Source organism: Ursus arctos, unplaced genomic scaffold (genome assembly GCF_023065955.2).
Source record: "Ursus arctos isolate Adak ecotype North America unplaced genomic scaffold, UrsArc2.0 scaffold_26, whole genome shotgun sequence".
Classification (NCBI taxonomy): domain Eukaryota; kingdom Metazoa; phylum Chordata; class Mammalia; order Carnivora; family Ursidae; genus Ursus; species Ursus arctos.
This window is the reverse complement of record NW_026622941.1, coordinates 32,656,212-32,676,507: the sequence shown is the minus strand read 5'-3', so window position 1 is coordinate 32,676,507 and position 20,296 is coordinate 32,656,212. Positions and strand designations below refer to the sequence as shown.

The 20,296-nt window shown below is 35.5% G+C and overlaps 1 protein-coding gene across 2 annotated transcripts in view; it reads right to left on the bottom strand.

Annotated features, from left to right (window-relative positions):
- Positions 1–20,296, bottom strand: part of CNTN1 (contactin 1) — a 343,680-nt gene that overhangs the window by 66,664 nt on the left and 256,720 nt on the right. For both annotated transcript variants that reach the window (XM_026502092.4, XM_044385537.3), the window contains one exon: positions 8,973–9,131. In XM_026502092.4, coding sequence (XP_026357877.1) covers positions 8,973–9,131 — 159 coding nt within the window. The remainder of the gene's footprint in view (positions 1–8,972; positions 9,132–20,296) is intronic.

Sequence of the window (20,296 nt, the reverse complement as noted above, 5' to 3'; positions counted from 1 at the left end):
GGCTGTCTCTCTCTGTCAAATAAATAAATAAAATCTTAAAAAAAAGAGAGAGAGAAACATAGAGGAGAGAAATATGTAAAACAGGAGGTTGCAAAGTGACCACAGAGGCAGAAGTTGAAGTGCTGTGGGGTCGCAAGCCAAGGATCATCTGGAGCCACCATAAGATGGGAGAGGTAAGAAATGAATTGTTCCCTAGAGCCTTTGGAGAGGGTGCAAACTTGCCAACACCTTGGTTCTGGATTCTGGCCTCCAGAACTATGAGAGACTAAATTTCAGTTGTTTTAAGCAAGCGATTTGTTATGGCAGCCCTAGGAAACTAATACAGGGTTTTAAAGTCAGAAGCTGATGGAACTATTTAAGAGTTTGTGATCTTATGAATTTGGGGGCCTAAGTAAAAACATATGGTAGAAGGCTCAAGGAGGCAGTCCAATCTCTCCCCTCTTTCCTATGCTGCCAAATCCCAGCACTGTTTAAATGCCTGAAGAATGGAAATGTTGGAAGCACTCCAAAGGGTCTTTCTTGACAAGGGTATGGTATTCTCATGATGGTCAAGTCTACCTCAGGTTTTTCTAAGCAGCTAGGCAGTCGACAGGTATGGGCAAGTATAGGTTGGGTCAAAACAAGAAGAACCAGATAGATGTGCAGTGGAAGCTGCAGCTGATAGACTGATTTTGAACACATCCGAGGATCCAATATGAAAATACCCCCAAATAAATGGAAGATCAGGTGTATGTTCAAAGAGTAGAAAATCATAACTGACCACAGAAAATATTTGGAGGAATGGTGAAAGGTAAAGAAGGAAAAGTCAACAGGGCTCCTTTTGTGGTGGGCTTTGGATTGCAGGTGAGGTTGTCAGTCCTTTGATTTTAATGACTGAGATGAAGAAAGAAAGAATAAGCAAAAAGCCTTGGAGTCACTACCATAAGGTAAATACCAGTGAGAAACCATTGGTTCAGGGATGCAAACAACTCTTCTAGAAGAGGAAACAAGAATTGGATGGTAGGAAGATGGACTTCTAGAATGTACCTTCTGAATGGTTTAGGAAAGAATTTGATACCTGTAAGTTAAGGAAAATATTCTCTACCAGGATTGCTAAAGGCATGAAAAGTGCTCTTTTAGAATAAAACCAATGATAATCATTCCTGTTAATATACATTCACATCAGAACTTACAAGAATATAAATATCCAAAACAAACATGTTTTGGTATATATTTATAATACCCCCCTAAAAAGGGGGGTATTATATACCTACCATTACATGCCTACCATCTATGTAAGAAGGAGGAATAACTTAGCAAAAAATAAAAATGACTAGCATTTTCATTTTAGAAAAATATATCTAGAATTAAAAGTGGCTCTTCTATCTGGCCTATTTTCCTTCCTCCAGATTGAGGCAGGACATTTGAACACCACATAATGAGAACAGGATTTAAAAGCTTACTTTCTCTTTAACTTTTTCTCAGTTCCAATCTCGAAGTAGGCAGTCCACACTAAAAATATTTCTTCTGCCTCCCCCTTGTTTGTGCATTTGTGGACATACACATGTTTTTTCTACTTCTGACACATGTTTTGGAACTTCTCTGGGCCTCGTATACCTAGCATAGTGTTTTTCAAATGGTACTACTTATTAAATATTTGTAACAAATATAAATAAAATATAAATACAAAAGTTATGCTTATTTTGAGTAGACAATGCAAGAAGCACAGCCTTGTGTACACAATCACTTTATAGTCTCCTTCATCTCTGAATCATGTAGGCTACGGTGAAAGACAAGGAGGGCATTCCTCTACCTTGCCCCACCACAAAATATCCAACACTGTATGGCTCTTATGCCTATATTCAGCCCATAAATTATCTTGTCAGAAGGTACACCTTGTCTCAATCCACTTAATCCCTTTCCCACTCTAACCGTGAGTTGATCCTTTCTCCTCTACTGCTACTGTGTTTTACCTCTATTATACATTTTTATTTCTTTTATTTGGGCCCTAAATATCCTTATAAATGGATTTTTACCCCATGCCATCTTCCCCCTCCTCCTTCAGTCCTCCTTCAGGATATGTTTTATTTTCCTAAAACCACCCACATAGAGAGTTTGGGAGCAGAGTTCGGCTTTGCTTTGGAAGCAGATTCATGCCCAAGCCAAATGGAGAACAGTCAGGAGCACAGGGACTTTATGTCCTCTCCCTTCAGCCAAGTTCTTTGCAGCCCATTTATTATTCCTAGAGTCAGAAAGAGAGGAGAGTACTTTGCACAACAGAGGCAAATGCTAGGAATCAGGACTGGGGTCTCAAGTTCCTGAGTTTCAAGTGGGTCAGTTTGGAGTCAGGCCATTTTTTCCTACAGATAATTTCAATATGGAAAATCAGATCTTAACTCTCTAGTGCCTGTCAGAGGCTTCTCTTTATAAAAGAAAAAAAAAAACACACTGAATATTAATCTGATGGTTATTTAAATCTTAGCTTTGGTTATGAGTGTAAATCTCAATCAAAGGGATACAGAGCAGGAGACACACTCCTTACTTTAAACACTCAGGTCAAAAGACCCTCTTGAGAAAGTCTTATTTTAACAACCAGCCATAAACAGCAATCCATAGATTTATTTGCAAATACTTTGAGTCCATTCTGAGTCCATAAGGCTCAGAATAAAATCATTCTAACTATTCTTTGGTGGAAAAGAGAAGCAAGCCTCATGGGTATCCTAAGGCCAATAATTCATACTGCTTTAGTTGCCTGGCAACCATGCTAATGGCACTCTGCCTTCAGACCACACAGACTAGCTATTTGAAGAGCTTCAGAAATAACCAGAATAACCTCAGGACTAAAAAAAACAAAAACAAATTGTTTCAAGAAAAACTGTAGGCAGTGTAATCCCACCTGCTCTAGATTCTCTGAAGTTGCCTAGTGAATCCTGGTATTTCCTTAGAATTTAAATACAATCAGAACCTTTAGCTTCTTCCCTCTCAATCCACAACCCAAGTATTTGAAATTATCCAGAACCCACTCAGAGGTTCTAACTTATAAAGCAGGTCCGTGTTTAGAATAGAAAAGGGCATTTAAAGGCTTCTCACTGGCTCTGCGTTACCTTAATGTCTCTAGACCCAACCCACAGGTCTTCAGGCAGAACTCTGCCAGATGCCATAGATTTGGCAAAGTTCTCTGCAGCAAAAGAGAAGCAAACTGTGCTCTGGCATCCCAGAAGATAAGATTCATTGATTCTTCTCTAAGGAAAAGTTGAATGTAGCCTCATAAAAACCCAGAAATTCATATTTGAAATAAGAACAAAAAAACGGAAGCTACAGAAAGGCAAAAAAGAAAATAATAAATTCTAAAAAGTAAGTATTCTGCAATGAGCCTAGTGGGTTTCTTTCCCCATTTTTTTAACCTATCAATGTGGCAAATAATTTTTAAAAATACTAAATAATAAGTAAGATATGGTAGATGAGATACTCATATACTGGTGGCAGGAATAAAAATTGTTTCTACCTTTCTACAGGTAATCTTTTAGTGTAGCTCACGGGTTTAAGCATGTTTACACTAAATAATTTACTTTTAAAATGTCTATTCTAAGGAAAGAATCTAGAGTCCAGAGGAATGTTTATGTGCTAAGATGTTAATTTATAATTCTAGGCTTCCACATGACAGAATTTTAAATATAAAAACATTTTTCTTCTTTATTTTAGAGACCATATCCCAGGTTGGCTCTCTCAATTGATCTCATAGCATGGCTTCTAGGCCTCTTTTTGTTTAATACCCTTCCATACACACCCCCCATCACCAACAATATTCTATAATTTTTCTTCTCCACGTAGCAGCATAGAATCAAACACAACATTCTAAATGTTATCTGTGTCTCTCGTAGAACCCTGAGAATGGCATCAAATTTCTGCTCCCTATTCCCTAGAAAGTCCAAGAAAAGTAATATTTACAGTAGACTGTTTTAAGGATATACAGTCTATTCTTTCATCTCATTATTCTAAATGTAATCCTTGTACTGCTGAAACTTTATATCTTTGAAAAATATTTATTGAACACCTTAAATAATTACCTTCATAAAACTGAGTTTAGTCCTGCACCTTCCATTTTTAGTGGACACCACTAGAGATAAAGACTACATGATTGCATTTATTGCAAAAAGTATTTTTCACTTCCACTTAGGATACTGACACAAGAGAACTTTACTTGCATAACTAACAAAAAGAACAGGTAAGACAATCTACAAAATAATCATTTTTCAGAGTTGGTCAGAGAGCTGAGTTTGTGAAGAAGTCTAATGAACTAAAGTCATCATAGGTAGACCAATGGGGAGAGGAGGACATAGTCATTAATGTTCATAAGAAGAAAACAGTTTAACTTTTCACAGATATTTAAAGATGAAGTATAGGTTGGGATGGCTGTATTGAATCCCCAGGAGCCCCCAAATCAAGGAGCATCTGTATCCATCAGTCAATTATTTTTTGTAGAACTTTGTTGTACTCAGAAAAGTTGGGGGCAGGACAAGGGGGCCAAGAGAGACCTCCCTCTGAGGCACAGACATCTCAGACCTGCTCAAGTCTCAGAGCAAAGCAGGAAAATGGAGACCCTGCTGCATGCACTCCAGGTCTTCCACTGAATAAGCATGTGACTGTGCGTGGCTGGGTGAGTAGCAGGTGAGCGAAGACAGATCGGCTTCCCCAGAGAGGGACTAGTGCTTTGGGTCTGCTGAAGTCTGACTTGAACACAGGAGAACTGAGAACCTCTCCCACCCCTAGGAACTCTGGGTTTTAGACTAGTTACCAGACAACAGCTGTTTGGGGCAAAAGAAGGGAAGCTGAAAGAACCCTCCCTGACAGCCAGGTTTCTAGAAGAGCAAGCTGAAGTCTGATGGTAAGATTGGAGAATATTCAGATGTGAGAGGGTTTTGATCTTATACTCAAATTTACTTGGCTCTCTACTGAACTGATCCCTCAACTACAGATTATGTTGACAAAATGACAATTTTAAAAAATGACATGCATTTTCCTGGGCACAAGTAATATTTACTTTAGGCTCTACTATTCTTTTTTACACAATGTTTGGATATAAAAAATTATTAGGACACAAGAAAACAAAGAAGTATGATTCATTTTTAACAAAGGAAAAAAAAATCAACAGAGCCAGACTTAAAGATGGCCCAGGTGTTAAATAATCAGACAGGGACAATAGAATAATCACGATAAATATGTAAAAGTTTCAAGTGGGAAAGATGCACAACTTGTATAAGTAAATAAGAAATTTCTATGGCATACTATGTAAACAATATTAAAAGGAAATTTGGCTAGAGCCAAAATCCCATGAATCATCTTCAATCTGTCCTTTCCCTCAATCTCCATACCTGATTTGTTAGAAAGTTCTGTGTTGCCTTCAAAAATACATCTCAAACTCACCCACTCCTCTCCACTTCTATCCCATAGTCCCAGCCAGTGACATCTCCCACCTGGACATCTCTCCCATATGCACCTGGACATCTCTCCCATATGCCATATTCTCCCAACTGTTCTCCATGTTTCTAGTTTTGGTCCTCCAGAAATCCCTTTTCCATACATTACCCAGTGATTTTTTCCCCCTTCAAATAGAAGTCAGATTACTGCTCCTTTGTTTAAAAACTCCTTATAGGACCTACAAGGCCCTGCATATCTTTTCATCCACTATTGCTATGTGCATAATGAACTACCAAATTTAGTGGCTGACATCAATTATCATTTTACCCTGTCTCATGTTTTCTAGACATAAAATTATTTATTATATATATTTTATGTGTAAAACAAAATTTTTATGGGGCCTACAGCATATAGAAATGTAATATATTTGATAAATTCTTCAGGGGACAGATGGAAGTAAAGCTATATTAGAGTAAGGATAATAACTCAAATCCACAGGAACAAATGAAGAGAATCAAAAATGGTAAATAGAAAGGTTGATATAACAAACTCTATAAATATGTACTTGCTTTCCTGTCTTCTTGTAGATTCTTTAGAAGACATTAACAGAAGAGTACAGGTTTATAATATATATATAGATGTAATATGTATAAAAATAACACATAGCACAAAAAAGGGTGTAAGATGCAAAAGAGCTATCTAGGAGCAACATTTCTAAACCTCACTGAAATTAAGTAAGTAAAAATATGAAGTCTATTCTAGAATAAAGTTCAGATGTACCTGGCAAGCCCTAGAGTAACCATTAAATAAATAAATATATATTTAAAATTCATTTATTTATATACAGTTTTTATATAGTATATATATAGTAACCATTATCTCCATAGTAACCATTAAAAACTTAAAATATTACACTAGAAAATATTCACTTAATTCAAAAGAAAGCAGTAAAGAAGGAATAAAGGAACAAAAACAAGTGAAATTTGGTAAGCAAAAATACAACGGATGGTTACCACAGGGGAGGTAGGTGGGGGGATGGGTGAAATAGGTGATGGGGATCAAGGAGTATACTTGTCATGATGAACACTGGGTGATGTATGGAAGTGTTGAATTGTACACCTGAACTAATATTACACTGTATGTTAACTAACTGGAATTCAAATAAAAACTTAAAAAAAACAAAAAATAAATAGAAAACATACAATGGCAGATATAAATCTAACTATATAAATAATAACATTAAATGTTAATGGATTAAAGAATCCAATCTAAAGACAGTGGTTGTCACACTGGATAAAAAATAAGGTGCGCAGTCATTAAGCATCTGCCTTCAGCTCAGGGCATGATCCCAGCGTTCTGGGATTGAGCCCCACATCAGGCTCCTCCGCTATGAGCCTGCTTCTTCCTCTCCCACTCCCCCTGCTTGTGTTCCCTCTCTCGCTGGCTGTCTCTATCTCTATTAAATAAATTAATAAAATCTTTTAAAAAAAACAAGGTGCAACTATACATTTCAACAGAAAACATACTTTAGATTCAAAGATACAAATAGGTTGACAGTTGTAAAAGATATAACGTAAACAGAAGCCATGAGAAAGTTGGGGAGACTATACTAATATCAGAAGCATCCTTTTTAAAATGCAACTCCTGCAGCCTGATTCTTCTTCTCTAATGTTTCTCTTTAGCACCAATCACCATATGACTTACTATACATTTTATTTATTTTTCCTTTTTTTAAATTTTATTTTATTTAAATTCAATTAATTAACATATAGTGTATTATTAGTTTCAGAGGTAGAGTTCAGTGATTTGTTATTTGTTCATCGCCATCTTTTCTACTAGAATGTAAACACTTTGAGGGCAGGATTGGTGTGTGTGTATGTGTGTGTGTGTGTTTGTGTTTCCCCTCTCTGTTTTGTTCATGGATGGTCAGGTGTATATCCAGCATCTAGACCCGTTGTGGCATACAATGGAGGCTCAGTGAATTGTTTAATAAATAAGCCTTAAGGGTCCTGATCTAGGAGCTAGGGATAGAGTAGTGAATAAAACAAAATCTTCATCCTCATGGAACTTACTTTCTAGTGGAATATATATATTTTTTTTAATGAGAAGTATATTTTAATTGAGCTACCCAGTAAGCATACATAATTAATGGAAATGATTACAATTATTATTCCCTTTTCAAAGCAAACAAAAATTTTAAATGTGTTTATTACATTTTTTTCTCTAGTATCTACAATCAGTGTCAATTTGTCTAAATATCTAATATTACCTATAGTTTCATCATTATCATCCATTTTCATAGTCTTCAGAAAAACAGAAACTGCCCACACACTTAAGGTTTACCAAACATCTAAATGGTTTTTTAGGTAATTTTTCAAATGGCCTGATTTTGCCAAACATATTTATAGATAACTCTTACACTCACCAGCATAATGTAATAGAAATATTTTACCTGTTTCTAACTCATGTGTATTTTACACACTTATGTGGAGAATCGCTTAGTACTAAAATATATGTAAACCTCATAACAGACTTCAAGTTTATAGTTGGTTCATTTTCCATGATAGGAATAAATTATCAAAGAAAACTAAATCTAAATTAAAACCTCTCAGTGATCAATACAAATAAATCCCATTACCTTAAGACAAGGCAAAAATGAGAGCAGGTTTGGGATATGCTGGGATTAACTTTTTCATTTTTTAAAAAGGATAAACATTTTATTCATTTTTGTATTTTTTCTTCCCTCTGGTGACAACTGAGCACATATTTCTATGTCTTCATTATGTAATCTAAAAGAAACTCTAGCAACTATAAGTTTGTTTAAAAACAATGTCAAAATAACAAACAGAAGCAGGTTATCTCATCAAAAGGATCATCTATCTTCTTTGACGTTATAAGAGAGAAACTGCTATGTGATGTTACAGGCTAGTCATGACAAATGAGAATGGTAATAATTACAGACACAGGAAGGCACCCACTTACTCATTTATTTTTTTTCCTGATCAACTCTTAGAAAATCTTAATATAAGAAAAGAAATTAAAATCCAAAACTTCCTTGAAGATATGTTTTGAGGAAATTCAAAGCCGGTAAGATCATCTTTGAGAAGTAAAGGTTATGGTAATAAGAATTGGGTGCTTAAATTAATATTTATAATCAAAGTGGCTTTTTAAAAATGCAGAATTGTAGGACCTATATAATTGTAAAAAGTGGGTCATGAATAATAAGCTATAGATGTCATTTACCAAAAAAAAAAAAAAAATGATTTCTCAAGATTTTTTTCCCTAATAAATCTTAGAATTGCACAGAGCTCAAATTAGAAAACCAGGAGGCCTCTCTTTGCTTTCCCATTATAGATACAGACCCACTGCTTCTTCCCCTGCAGTTTTAAAAAGTCTAAGTTCCTTGTGGTTTCCTTCACTACTAATGCACTGGGATACTTAAAAAAAAAAAAGTTTAAAAATAGAAAAGCATGTTGAGGTAGACGATAAAATCCTTAAAAAGTCCAAATATTCATTTTTTTATGAAAGAATTCATTTAAAAATATGTACAGATTAATCAGACAAATGAAACTCACCTGTCTTCGCATCTTTCCAATCATCTGAAAGAATAGTCTTGGTCTGAATAGTATATTTAGATATAGGACTGTGATTGTCTGAACCACGGCTCCAAGTAAGAGCCACAGAAGTAGCTCTAATGTCTTCTATTCGTAGACCACCAGGAGGTCCTGGAGGGCCTGGAAAGAAAATTTGAGTAATGAATCAGTGAATCCCAATTAGTGAATTACATACACATTAGAATACAAAAGATCTTCTTTGAAATTAATCTAAAGAACATTTATATGATATAAGCAATGTTACCACATCCCTTTTAAAAATAAACTATAGGAGGTAATAATAATAGTAGTATTTATGGTCTTCTCTAAATGATTTCACAGTGTCTCTTTTTAAGTAAGGAGATAAATGCTATCATTTAAAAATGGCATTATTATTCAAGATACATATGACAATCTTTGGCTCACAAAATGGATACACATGAAAATCTTTGACTTATAAAATGCAGTTGGCATTAACAGGACCTAACAGATTGTGGCACAGTGCAATTTAAGAAATGCTTGCCGGATGCATAAATCAGATATGGTAGCACAATTCAGTCCAGATATGAGAATAGTTAGTCAAATATTTCACTGTGACTCCCACAAATGGAACAAATACTTTTTTATATCCGTAAATGATTATAGGCAATTTATTTTATTTGGAGTAGAAAATACATACAATCTGGGAATGATTGTATGTATCATTTTGCATAATACATTTCACGTTAGTTATAGTAACAGGGATAAATAATATTAAAAGAAATATTTATACTTCTATAAAATGTAGAAAACAATTGCCAACTCAAGAGATATACCAGAAATGCCCTGAAATATCATATAATATGTTGAAGAGCCTCAGACAGAAAAATTATTAATGCAGAACATAAAACAATGTTAAAAATAGGTTTTCATAGATGCTTCCTAACTCAGCACCAATGTTATTCAATGAGAGCACTGTACCTGGTGGTAGAAATGAAAAGATAAATGAGACATAACTTCTAGATTTTGAAGAGCTCTTTGTCTTGAAAAGGGTGAAATGGACCAGCAAATAAATAACTATAACCAAAAGCAATAAATGCCATGATAATGGCATATAAGATATTTATACATTGCATCACAATTTCTTGCTTTCAAAAATGAGAAAAAACATGCTTTAAGTGGTACAGTGGCATCCGTTGCTTACAATGCTAAAGAAGTTTCCCAGTTAATAGAGACATCCTTTAATAGACTTTTCAGAAAATACTATCACTTGTTTTCTTTGCACCAGAAAGGGTCTATGCCTAATGAAATTAGGCATATTAAACATAATTACAACTTTGTTAAAATGATATCTTTAGTTATTCATATTGAATATAGTACTAAATAAGACATGTGTTTTTATCTCTTAGCTAAATATAAATGCCTTACTATTTATTTATCAAATCAGATGTTTAGCCTACATGGCTTCATGGCTTTTTTTTCTCCAAATGGGTTTTGGTCTTTGCAAAGGTATAGACAATCTCTTTGGGTTTGGTCCCGAGGGGAAAAAGGTGTAGGTAGATTTACACAAATATATTACTGCCAATACTAAAATAACACAAGACACATCCTACTGATGGTAGTAAATTTTATTATTTGGAGGTATATAACATATAAATAGAAAGGTAAATAAACTTTCATAAATGTATAATTTGTAATAGTGTACTTATACTTCTTGATGTTAATTAAAAGTAAAAAATACATCACCCAGAACAGATGCAATATTCAGAAAGAAAATACAGAACACAGGCAATATTCGGAAAGAAAAAAACTGCATTTTCATTACCTCATTACTTCACATAAAGCATCATCCCAAGTTAATGACAAAATGGAATATTTCAGAGTATTAAAATTTAAAAATAGAGATAAAGAATATAGGAAATTATTTTTAAAAGAAAGAGAAAGTCATGCATTCAGATACTTTTTCTAAGCACAAAGGTATGAAGAAAATGTTAAGGGGAATTTAAGACAAAACTGCCATAGGTTAGTCTTTAACCATGAAAGTGTAAATTATATGCCTGCCATTATTCTCTGAAGTTCTTAGAGTGGCAAATGAGTAATATTTTAAAAGGTCAGACTAAAGTTGTATGTTATGAACATATTTGTTGGAATACCATATGCATAATAACTTCACTCGGTCATCCATTCAGTGAAGAGCGACATTGTTGAACAAAACACTGTAATTTCCTTTGTCCATTTTTTCCCCTCTGATATATCCCTGGCCTCTAATGGGTTCTTAAATATTTTGGTGAATACATAAATGAATTTATCACAATTAAACTTCAGATAGTTCTATAAACATAGCAGTCATCCACAATACAAGCTCCCTTCTTCCATTTGCCTTGAATATCATCGTAAAGAGGTGAAGTTAAGAGAACAAATGGAAAGGTGTTGGTTGATATCCTCAAAACCCTGATGTGGCAATGTTATTTAGTAATGTGGAATAGACCTATTCATCTAGTAAACGACTCCAAATATCTCCTGGGAAATACCTGAAAGAAAAATACTATTAAAGGCAGAGATTTTAGAGTTTAAAATAGGCTTGACTGAAAATTCTGTATCCTGATTTACCTTGGGCAAGTTTTTCAAGTTTATTAAGTTTCCATTTTATCATCTGTAAAATGGGAGTAATAAAAATTGATCATATAGAATTGTTTTTTAGGACTGAAACAATATCTTTAAAGAAGGTAATGGTAGACCTGGTCCATAGAAAGCCCTCAGTAAACTTTAGCTACTAAAAGTATTACTGTTGTTATTCCTGTAAGAGCTGTCTGGGCATCTGAGCTACTTAGGAGGAGTAATTCTTAGTATTTGTTAATAACTGGGAGGGCTCTGTTTAACAGAGTGTTCATTTACCACTTGTTTTCACTTAAAAATAAAGTGTTTTTTTGATACATTCGTTGAAGGTGAGGAAAAGTTGGGAATGTGAAGTTCCTTCATTTGTACTAAGAAATCAGGATGTAGCAAAAACGGAGGAATGGTACTATAGAGACAAACGTGCACAGCCTGGGAGTTCAGCTCAGGGCCATACTGAACTATCTCCAGGAGGAAGATTTTCAAAGCAGTGTGGCTGATAATACTTGTTCCATTTTTCTGTTCAGAATGGAGAAAAAAGTGTTACGGTAGAAAATAAAATAATGCAACTACTTGTTCCTCCAGCACACACACAAAGGCATTAGGAACTGGTCACCCTTGGTTATTCTCTTATCAATGGGGGAAAACAACCAAACAAACATGATTCTGACCCTAAGAGTTCCTCCTTCTTTCCTCCCTCCCTTTCTGTCTCTCTTTGCCTCCTCTCTTTCTCCCTCTTTTTCTCTTCCTCCTCTTCCCCTCTCTTTCTCTTTTTTCCTGCCTCCTCTCTCCCTCTCTTCAAGCTCCTACTGTTGTACAAGCACTCTCAAGAAATCAATAAGTAAAGAATTGAAGCCAGGAAAAATGTAAGCCAACAGACTGTTACATGCAGCTTATTTCATTAATACTCTACTAATACGTCTTTCCAATTTCTTAGGTGGCCCTCAGGCAGATAACTAATGGCTCCTAAGAATGTTATATATGCCAAATTTTAATTATAATGACACAGAGACATTGGCTAGATAGAAAGGACCTTTGGAATTTGATGTACATTTTAAATGTGAGATACATTAGGTATGAAATTATTTTAGCCTTCCATTTTCTTTCTCTCTTTTGTTTTTACTCATTAAAGATCTCAGGTGGGGGGTGTGGAGGAACTGGGTATTTCTCTGACTAGTGCTGGCAAAGCTTTCTTTCAATTCTTCTCACTACCATTAGATACTTAGGAAGCCAGAAAGAGAAGGAAAGGAGGAGAAAAATGAGAAAGATCTGGTGGAGGAGATGAAAAGTTATTTAAGGCATACTTTTTGTTTTTGGTTTTTATGAAGACAGTCTGACCAAATTCTCCTAACAGTGCCAAACTTCAGTGTTAATACTCTGCATCTCCTTTTCCTATTTGAAGTCATCGTGCTCTATCACTATCCTTCTAGGAGCTACCTTTCTGTACTTCTCCCCATACTTCCTTTTCTATTACATTATCCTCTCTCTTACTATTCTTTTTTTTTCACTTATTATATTGTTTTCCTCTGGCTTGAAATATCCCTCTCAGAGATTGCTGATTGAGAACATTCCATAAAATCTCACCTACAGGGTATAATTAATGGTCTACCAGGGTCCTTAGTGTTATGTCTCTACATTGTAGGTTCTTCAAAGTCAGGCAGGAGTCTACAATTACTGAAACTTGTTTCTATCTTTTTTTTTTTTAACCTACTGAAGGACTGTAGAAATAGCCAGAATGGTCTGCTATCATCTGTAGTTCAATGCAGTATCAATTTGTAACACCTATACTCTCTTTCCCTAAATTTCTCTATGTTCTAAATGTTTTAACTATGATATCATTGATTGTGGGCAAATAACAGAAACACTTCAATATGTAATATAGATCACATACAGTTTAGAGCTCATGTAAGCCAATATCTGTACATTTACCAAAGGATGCTGAAGTCTAGAAGGGCTATGGCCAGAATCACACAGCCAGTCTATGTGACAGAGTGCAGAATCAGGACAAGAGACTGGGTTTCCCAGCATAACCCACACAAAATGAGAAAAAGCCCATTTGAGATTTAAATCTTGCTGCCCAAATGTGCCTATCTGTAAAAGGCCTCCAAAGAACTACCAACACTGCCAAGTTTACCCTATTGTTTTCTTGACTCGTCTGTATTTTTTAAACAAATGTGAACTCATAACAACATAAAATTTACATGACATAAAATGTTAGTGAATAAAATTTTTTTTAAGATTGTATTTATTTATTTGACAGAGAGAGAGAGGCAGGCAGGGGGAGGGGGAGAAGCAGGCTCCCTACTGAGCAAAGAACCTGATGTGGGGCTTGATACCAGGACACTGGGATCATGACCTGAGCTGAAGGCAGATGCTTAACCGACTGAGCCACCCAGGTGCCTCAGTGAATAAAAATTTTATATTGTATATTTTAATAAAAATATTTTAGTGAGTCCTTATCATATTGAACTAATTGCTAAATCTTTCATAATTCTTACCAATAACCTAATGATGTAGCTGACATCATTCCTATTTTACAGTTGAGGAAACAGAGACATGGATAGATTAAATGACTATAGTCGTCCAGCTAGCAAATGACAAAGCTAAGATGTAAACACAACCAATTTGCCATGAGACTATCTTTTCAATAACTATAGTACAATTATTTAAAACAGCATTATCAGAATCAAAATAAAAAATGGTATTGAGCTTTCCTTTGGAGACCTTTGTTGTTCGGAATCATATGAATTACTTGGGCACAGCTGTATACTTTAGAAAAAATGACAAAAACTGTAATACATTGACCATAACTTTTCAAATCTTTGCTTGATCTGTTAACTCAGATAAATGAAGATAAACACATCGCCCATCTATAAATTCATACTCAGTACATCCCCAATTTTTCTTGATCACCCTAAAGGCATTTATCAGTCTTTCCTGAATTTTATCAGTGTCTTTAGGAAAAAATACCTATGTATGAACAAAACACAGATGTGATTTCCACTCAGCTCTTATTCATATGTAAAGTAATCAGAGGAAAAAATGAGCAAGAACACAATTTTTTATCAATTTTGTCATATCTTCTTAATGAATGTAGTAATGTTCAATGAAAAAGAGTTTAGACATGTGAGGAAAATAGCAAGGAAAAAAGGTACTTTCAAAATGATTATTCACACACTATAGTCTGACCATATTTTCTCAGGCAATAATTGAGACGCATTTTCTGATGAGTCAAATGGGATAGAAGACTTGAAATTGGGAGCGTCCAGAATTAAACAGGATGCATAGCAGCTATGACCACACCCCAGACATCACTGAGTCCATGCTAATACTTAGGCAGTACTAAATACAAATGTACTTTCTTCCTCTTAAACCCCAACTTTCTAAACAACCAGACCCAAAAACTGCTGGTCTTTTTGGGACCCCCTTCCACATGGCACATGCTTTAAATAGAAGAAATCTTCATGTTCCAGAGGTGCTGCAAGCATGAAAGATATCTAGCATCACTCTCTTTCCACCTGTAATTTCCAGTCAGTAATTAAAGCAAACACCACATGCAAATATTCTGTGGTTCATTATTTATTTTTACTAAAATAGCAAATTCTAATGAAAGTTAAATGTTAAAGAATGTTAAAAATTTTCCAGAACAAATCATCTCCTCTTTTAAAACAAATTATCTTAAAATGACATTACTGAAAGAACATTGGTTATATGAGGATAGGCGACTTCTTCGCTACCAGAATGTGTCAGCTAAAGTCCTTTATTATTACAGGCCTATTTCTGTTCTCAAAATTAGTTAAGACAATGGCTCTACCATAATGTTATGAAATACAGTTCATGTCATGTGGTTTTGTCAATGTTTAAAGCTGTCCTAAGATGAAGCTGAATAGTAAATATTCCTACCATTTAATAGGAGTATGGCAGTTTTTTAACCTCTAACATTTATAAAAGTGAACTTAGATCCATCAGTAATGAGAATAAGGCTAAAGGGAGAGCAATGAATTTGCAGAACCTCTACTTGTCATCGATGCAGTTTATTTAAACAAGAATATTCTCCCTTTCCTGGCACAGGGAAAGGAATACTTGTCATGTGATTTCCTTCCTAATTTTTACATTCTTTCTTTTCAAAACTGTATTCCCATCTGGTCTTGGTGGTATACTTTCAGTTATGGACTATGTAAGAAGATGCCCACCATGATGATTCATGCACATAGCTCCATGATGATATTTATAGGTACATGAGAATCTCAAGTTAATTTTAAATATCTTATTAACATGACAATTGAGCTGGATCTCTAGTCTAAACTCTAAGACAGTTCCATCTGTGACAATGACTGAGATAAGAAAATTTTACAAAATTAAAAAGATGGAAATAGTAACATCTTGAGCCAGAGACATTTATTCATTTATGATGACTAATGAATTATTTTAAAAAGAACACTACATATGTATTTAAGAGTCATATGCATATCTCTCAAAGCTTTCCTGAGAGTTCTTCCAACAACAGATGGAGTTGCTTGAGTTACTAAATGAGAAGTTCATATAATACCCTATGCCTAAATATAAACCTGTTTAAGAGCAAAACTATTTCTGGGGAAGAAACAAGAATTTTAAGCATATCTCTCTGACCAAAGGGGGAAAATGAAAGTATTTTCAGACAACGAAATTTCAGTAGTTCCAGAAGGAATTATATACACTTCCTTTTTATCCTTCACTTCTGTTCAAGTCCTTCCAGTAGGAGTCTCCAACTTCCTGCCCAAATTAAAGCTCCAAGAAGGCTGACAGTAGGAGTTAATAAAATTAAATATGCATGCATGCTGTTAATGGCTTGGTATCTTCACTTAAACCTTGCTACTGAGGTGACAATTTTCTCCACACGCTGTCCATTTTCACTTCCTAACCCCAGGAATTGTTCCAAAAACCCTACAGAGCCATGGACAGTCTTGAGTTGTTTATTGCTGCTTTTCATCCATTCTTGCCAAAGAACATATATATGGCACCAGGATACAAAAGACTATTGGAGTAATGCCCCTTAGCATGTGTCCTAATTAAGATGAGTACTTAGTGAATTTGACAACAATACTGTTCATTACCTGCTTGGTTAAATAAAACAGTCCATTCAGTGGCAATACTCCTGTATTATAATTCACCAGTTCTTCATAATTTTTTTTCAGATAATGAGCTAATTTCTGAGATATGTAATTTCAAAGCAAAACAGGACATGAAAACACAAAAATTTCACTTGGCCATTATAAGATGTACTAGGTTAGTTCACTAGCCATTTTTCATATTAGTGAAGCTATATAATTATATTTTTAAATATCTTCCTGTTCAAAAGTGAGTTTAGAAGTTTCAAAAGGAAAAATCCTCTAAGAACTAGATTGGAAGGGAAAACTGCAGGAGCTACAAGATTGAGTTAATTAGTAAAATCTAGTATAATATGTTAAAAAAAGAAAAAAGAAACAAAGCTTTCACACAAATGGTGAGTGTCAACGATCACCAGGTTGGAGGCAGGCTGGCACAGACGGGGAGAAAAGGGTCCACCATGTTTTTCTCTCCACCTTTTCTGCTTTTACCTGCAAGAGGAAAGATCAAGACTGAAGGGACAGTGTGGATGCCCAGTTAGGGGCAGGAAGCCATGTACTTTGGGGATTTGCCATGAGTCCTTGATGGGTAAGTAGAAATAAGAACAAAGAAAAACATCTTCTCCTAGACACTGGAGATGGGAGTCCAAAAGAAAAAAGGCTAAAGTGACAAGCTTTGGCCCAATCAAACCTCCCTTCCCCAGGAACAGTGACTGCCTTTCTAAAGAACAAGAGCTGTACCTGGATCCCTCCCCCCCACCCTGCCTTAAACTGACAGACACTAGAACCTTCGTAATATCATGCCATATAGTGCAAGTCTACTTACTAAAACATATGCCTGAAGGCTTCTAACTAAGAAAAAAATACAGAGGGTGAATTTAACAATGATTCTAAAAAACTAATCAGTGTTTGGGAATGGATGTCACAGGAACTTGTGTCTTGAGTAATATGGTATTTATTTTTTATGCATATATATACATTAACAGCACAGGAGGAGGAAGTAAAGGAAGATATTTATAAAAAGTCTCCATCATCAGTGTGTGAATTCTGACTATTATTATTCTCTTTCATAAATATGGAATCTGAAGCTTATAGTGATGAATGGACTAGCTTAAGACCACAGCTTAACCAGTAGGTGAAGTGGCTTTTTAAAAAATTTTTAAAAGAGTTTATTTATTTATTTGACAGACAGAGAGAGCACAAGCAGGGGGAGTGGCAGAGGGAGAGGGAGAAGCAGACTGTCTGCTGAGCAGGGAGCCCGATGTGTGGCTCAATCTCAGGACCCTGGGATCATGCCCTGAGCTGAAGGCAGACACTTGACCAACTAAGCACCCAGGTGTCCCTGAATTGGCTTTCTAAGGTACGTTCGCCTAATGCCAAAAGTCATACCTTTTCTATTCGCCATATAGATCTTTTCATGACTGTATGTGTATATTAACTATATTATTAGAGAAAATCATGGATGATATAATAACTATGTTATTAGAGAAAATCATAGGATGATCATCTACCTTTTTCCCCTAACCATAACTAAGGATAATTTGATTATTAGAATTAGACCACTTTATAACCACCATTGTCTCCCTGGTGATAGCTATTTAAATATGAGAAACAATATCTAAGAAAACTTGCTTCTGTTGACTGCTTATTATAAATTTTTTGTCATTATGATAAATGTAACAAAGGTCACCAAACTCACTTTTCATTTAAACACATGGGATTTCTAAGTTTTCAATGAGAAGTGAAATTAATAATTTTGGATATATGCCATCCATGCACCCCTCCCTCCACCTTTAAGTAGTTTGGTATTTTTTGCCATATTCCCAGAGTTTGCTTCTCTGAAACTTGACGCTTTAAGTCCAACGAGAGGGTGCTATGCACAGTTACACAGTGAGTCTCCCTAAACTGCTGCACAATGGGGTGGCATTTCCTTGACTTAGGCACCTTAGCTACCAGCCTACACGGGAACATACTGGACAGTGGTCCTCCAAGTTGTATAAAACACCACCATCAGGCAGATCTGACGTACTCCTGTCAGTAACAGTCCCTTGCTCCTGGAGAAAGTCTCAGGAACGTGTGGAGCTGCTCAAGCTCTGGTTGTTGACGAGACAGTAAGACAGTAGGGAGCTGAAGCTCAGATGCATGCTCTTCAGTGTGACAAACCCTAGACTATTTAGTGGCACTCACACAAGGGATCACTACATCTTGGCGTGTCAGAAGTTATTTGCTACTGATAAATTTGTGCATTACTTCTTTTCTAAAATGAAGTGGATTCAAGGTTGTCCCTGCAATATGCTAAGTCTTATTCACTTGCACCATCCCAGTCATTTTCAAACAAAGGACTTGGCACTCCCCCACCGCCCTGGGAAATGCACATAAACCACAGCCAACTTCCTCACCTCCTCTGTATCCAAAGAGTAACCATTACTGACTGTAAATATTGGATAATTAGAAATTAAAATAGTGTTACACTTTTTAGGGGAAAAAAACCCTTGGGATTTATGCCAGAATATGCATTGACTTGTGAGTGTATTGTGCAGACAAACATGACAATGGAAAAGTACTGTAGCAGGGGAAAGACAGAACACACTGCTGTGCTGATGTAATGATACGTCCTGAGTCACATTAGATAACACATGGGGTGTTCTGTCACAGGAGTACAGGGATCCTGCAATCACCTCCAAGAGCAAGTGGGGAGGGTGCGAACTATGGTACAGCTGGATTTGTAGGATGCTGAGAGAGCGTCTACAGAGTCAGTTAGAGAACACTTTTCACATTTCTTCCTTTCTCTTTGAGAATGTCTTAATGAATCCAAGGATGATGGTAGTATAAGGAGTTGTGTGATAGGAACTCAAAAGCACTAAAATCTCCTCCCAGCAACTTCTTAAACTGATCATAGGTTGAGAGAGTAAAGACTTTTTTTGAATTTCCTTTCTTCTCATTTGTTTAGGTGTGAAAAAAACCTGTGACCCAATCAAATTCTCAGGGGCTGGGCTGGTGAGGTTGGCTAGTGGCAGAGAGATGTTGGTGACAGGAAGCCAGTCTGCAAAAAGCACCATCAGGAAAGAACTGGGTGTTCCAGAACCTTGAAATGGCAGATTCCATAAAAATCATATGTGAGAAAATTGTTCTGCTTAAATGGGATTTTACACCATCAAGTCTTTCCTTGGTTATGTTTTCAGCAATGAAGCTAAGGTGTTTTTGTCTTCTTTTGTTTGATAAAATGAACCCAAAAGAGAAGACTTGAAATTCTAATTTCAAATAATTTAAAATTTTACTCTACTCTCTAAACTAACTTTGAATTATTATCAATGCCTCACAGTGGTGTGGGTGGGCAATTTAATTAATTTGATAAAATAAACCGTATGCCAACAGGGAAATAGATGTGAAATAAAAATTACATGATCTGGTTTTTATATTTCAGGAAGTTAAACACTAAGGAGTAGTGAAGAAAAATAAGTAATATAGTATATTTGGAGCACAAGTATCTGGCCACTTTCTGGCTTTATAAGATGAGAGCTGAAGACTATTTCTTTTTCTTTTTAAAATTTCCTTTGCTTATGAAATGGGATTACCAATTCTTACACTACTATCTCACAGCAATTTTGTTAAGACGACATGATAAAATTT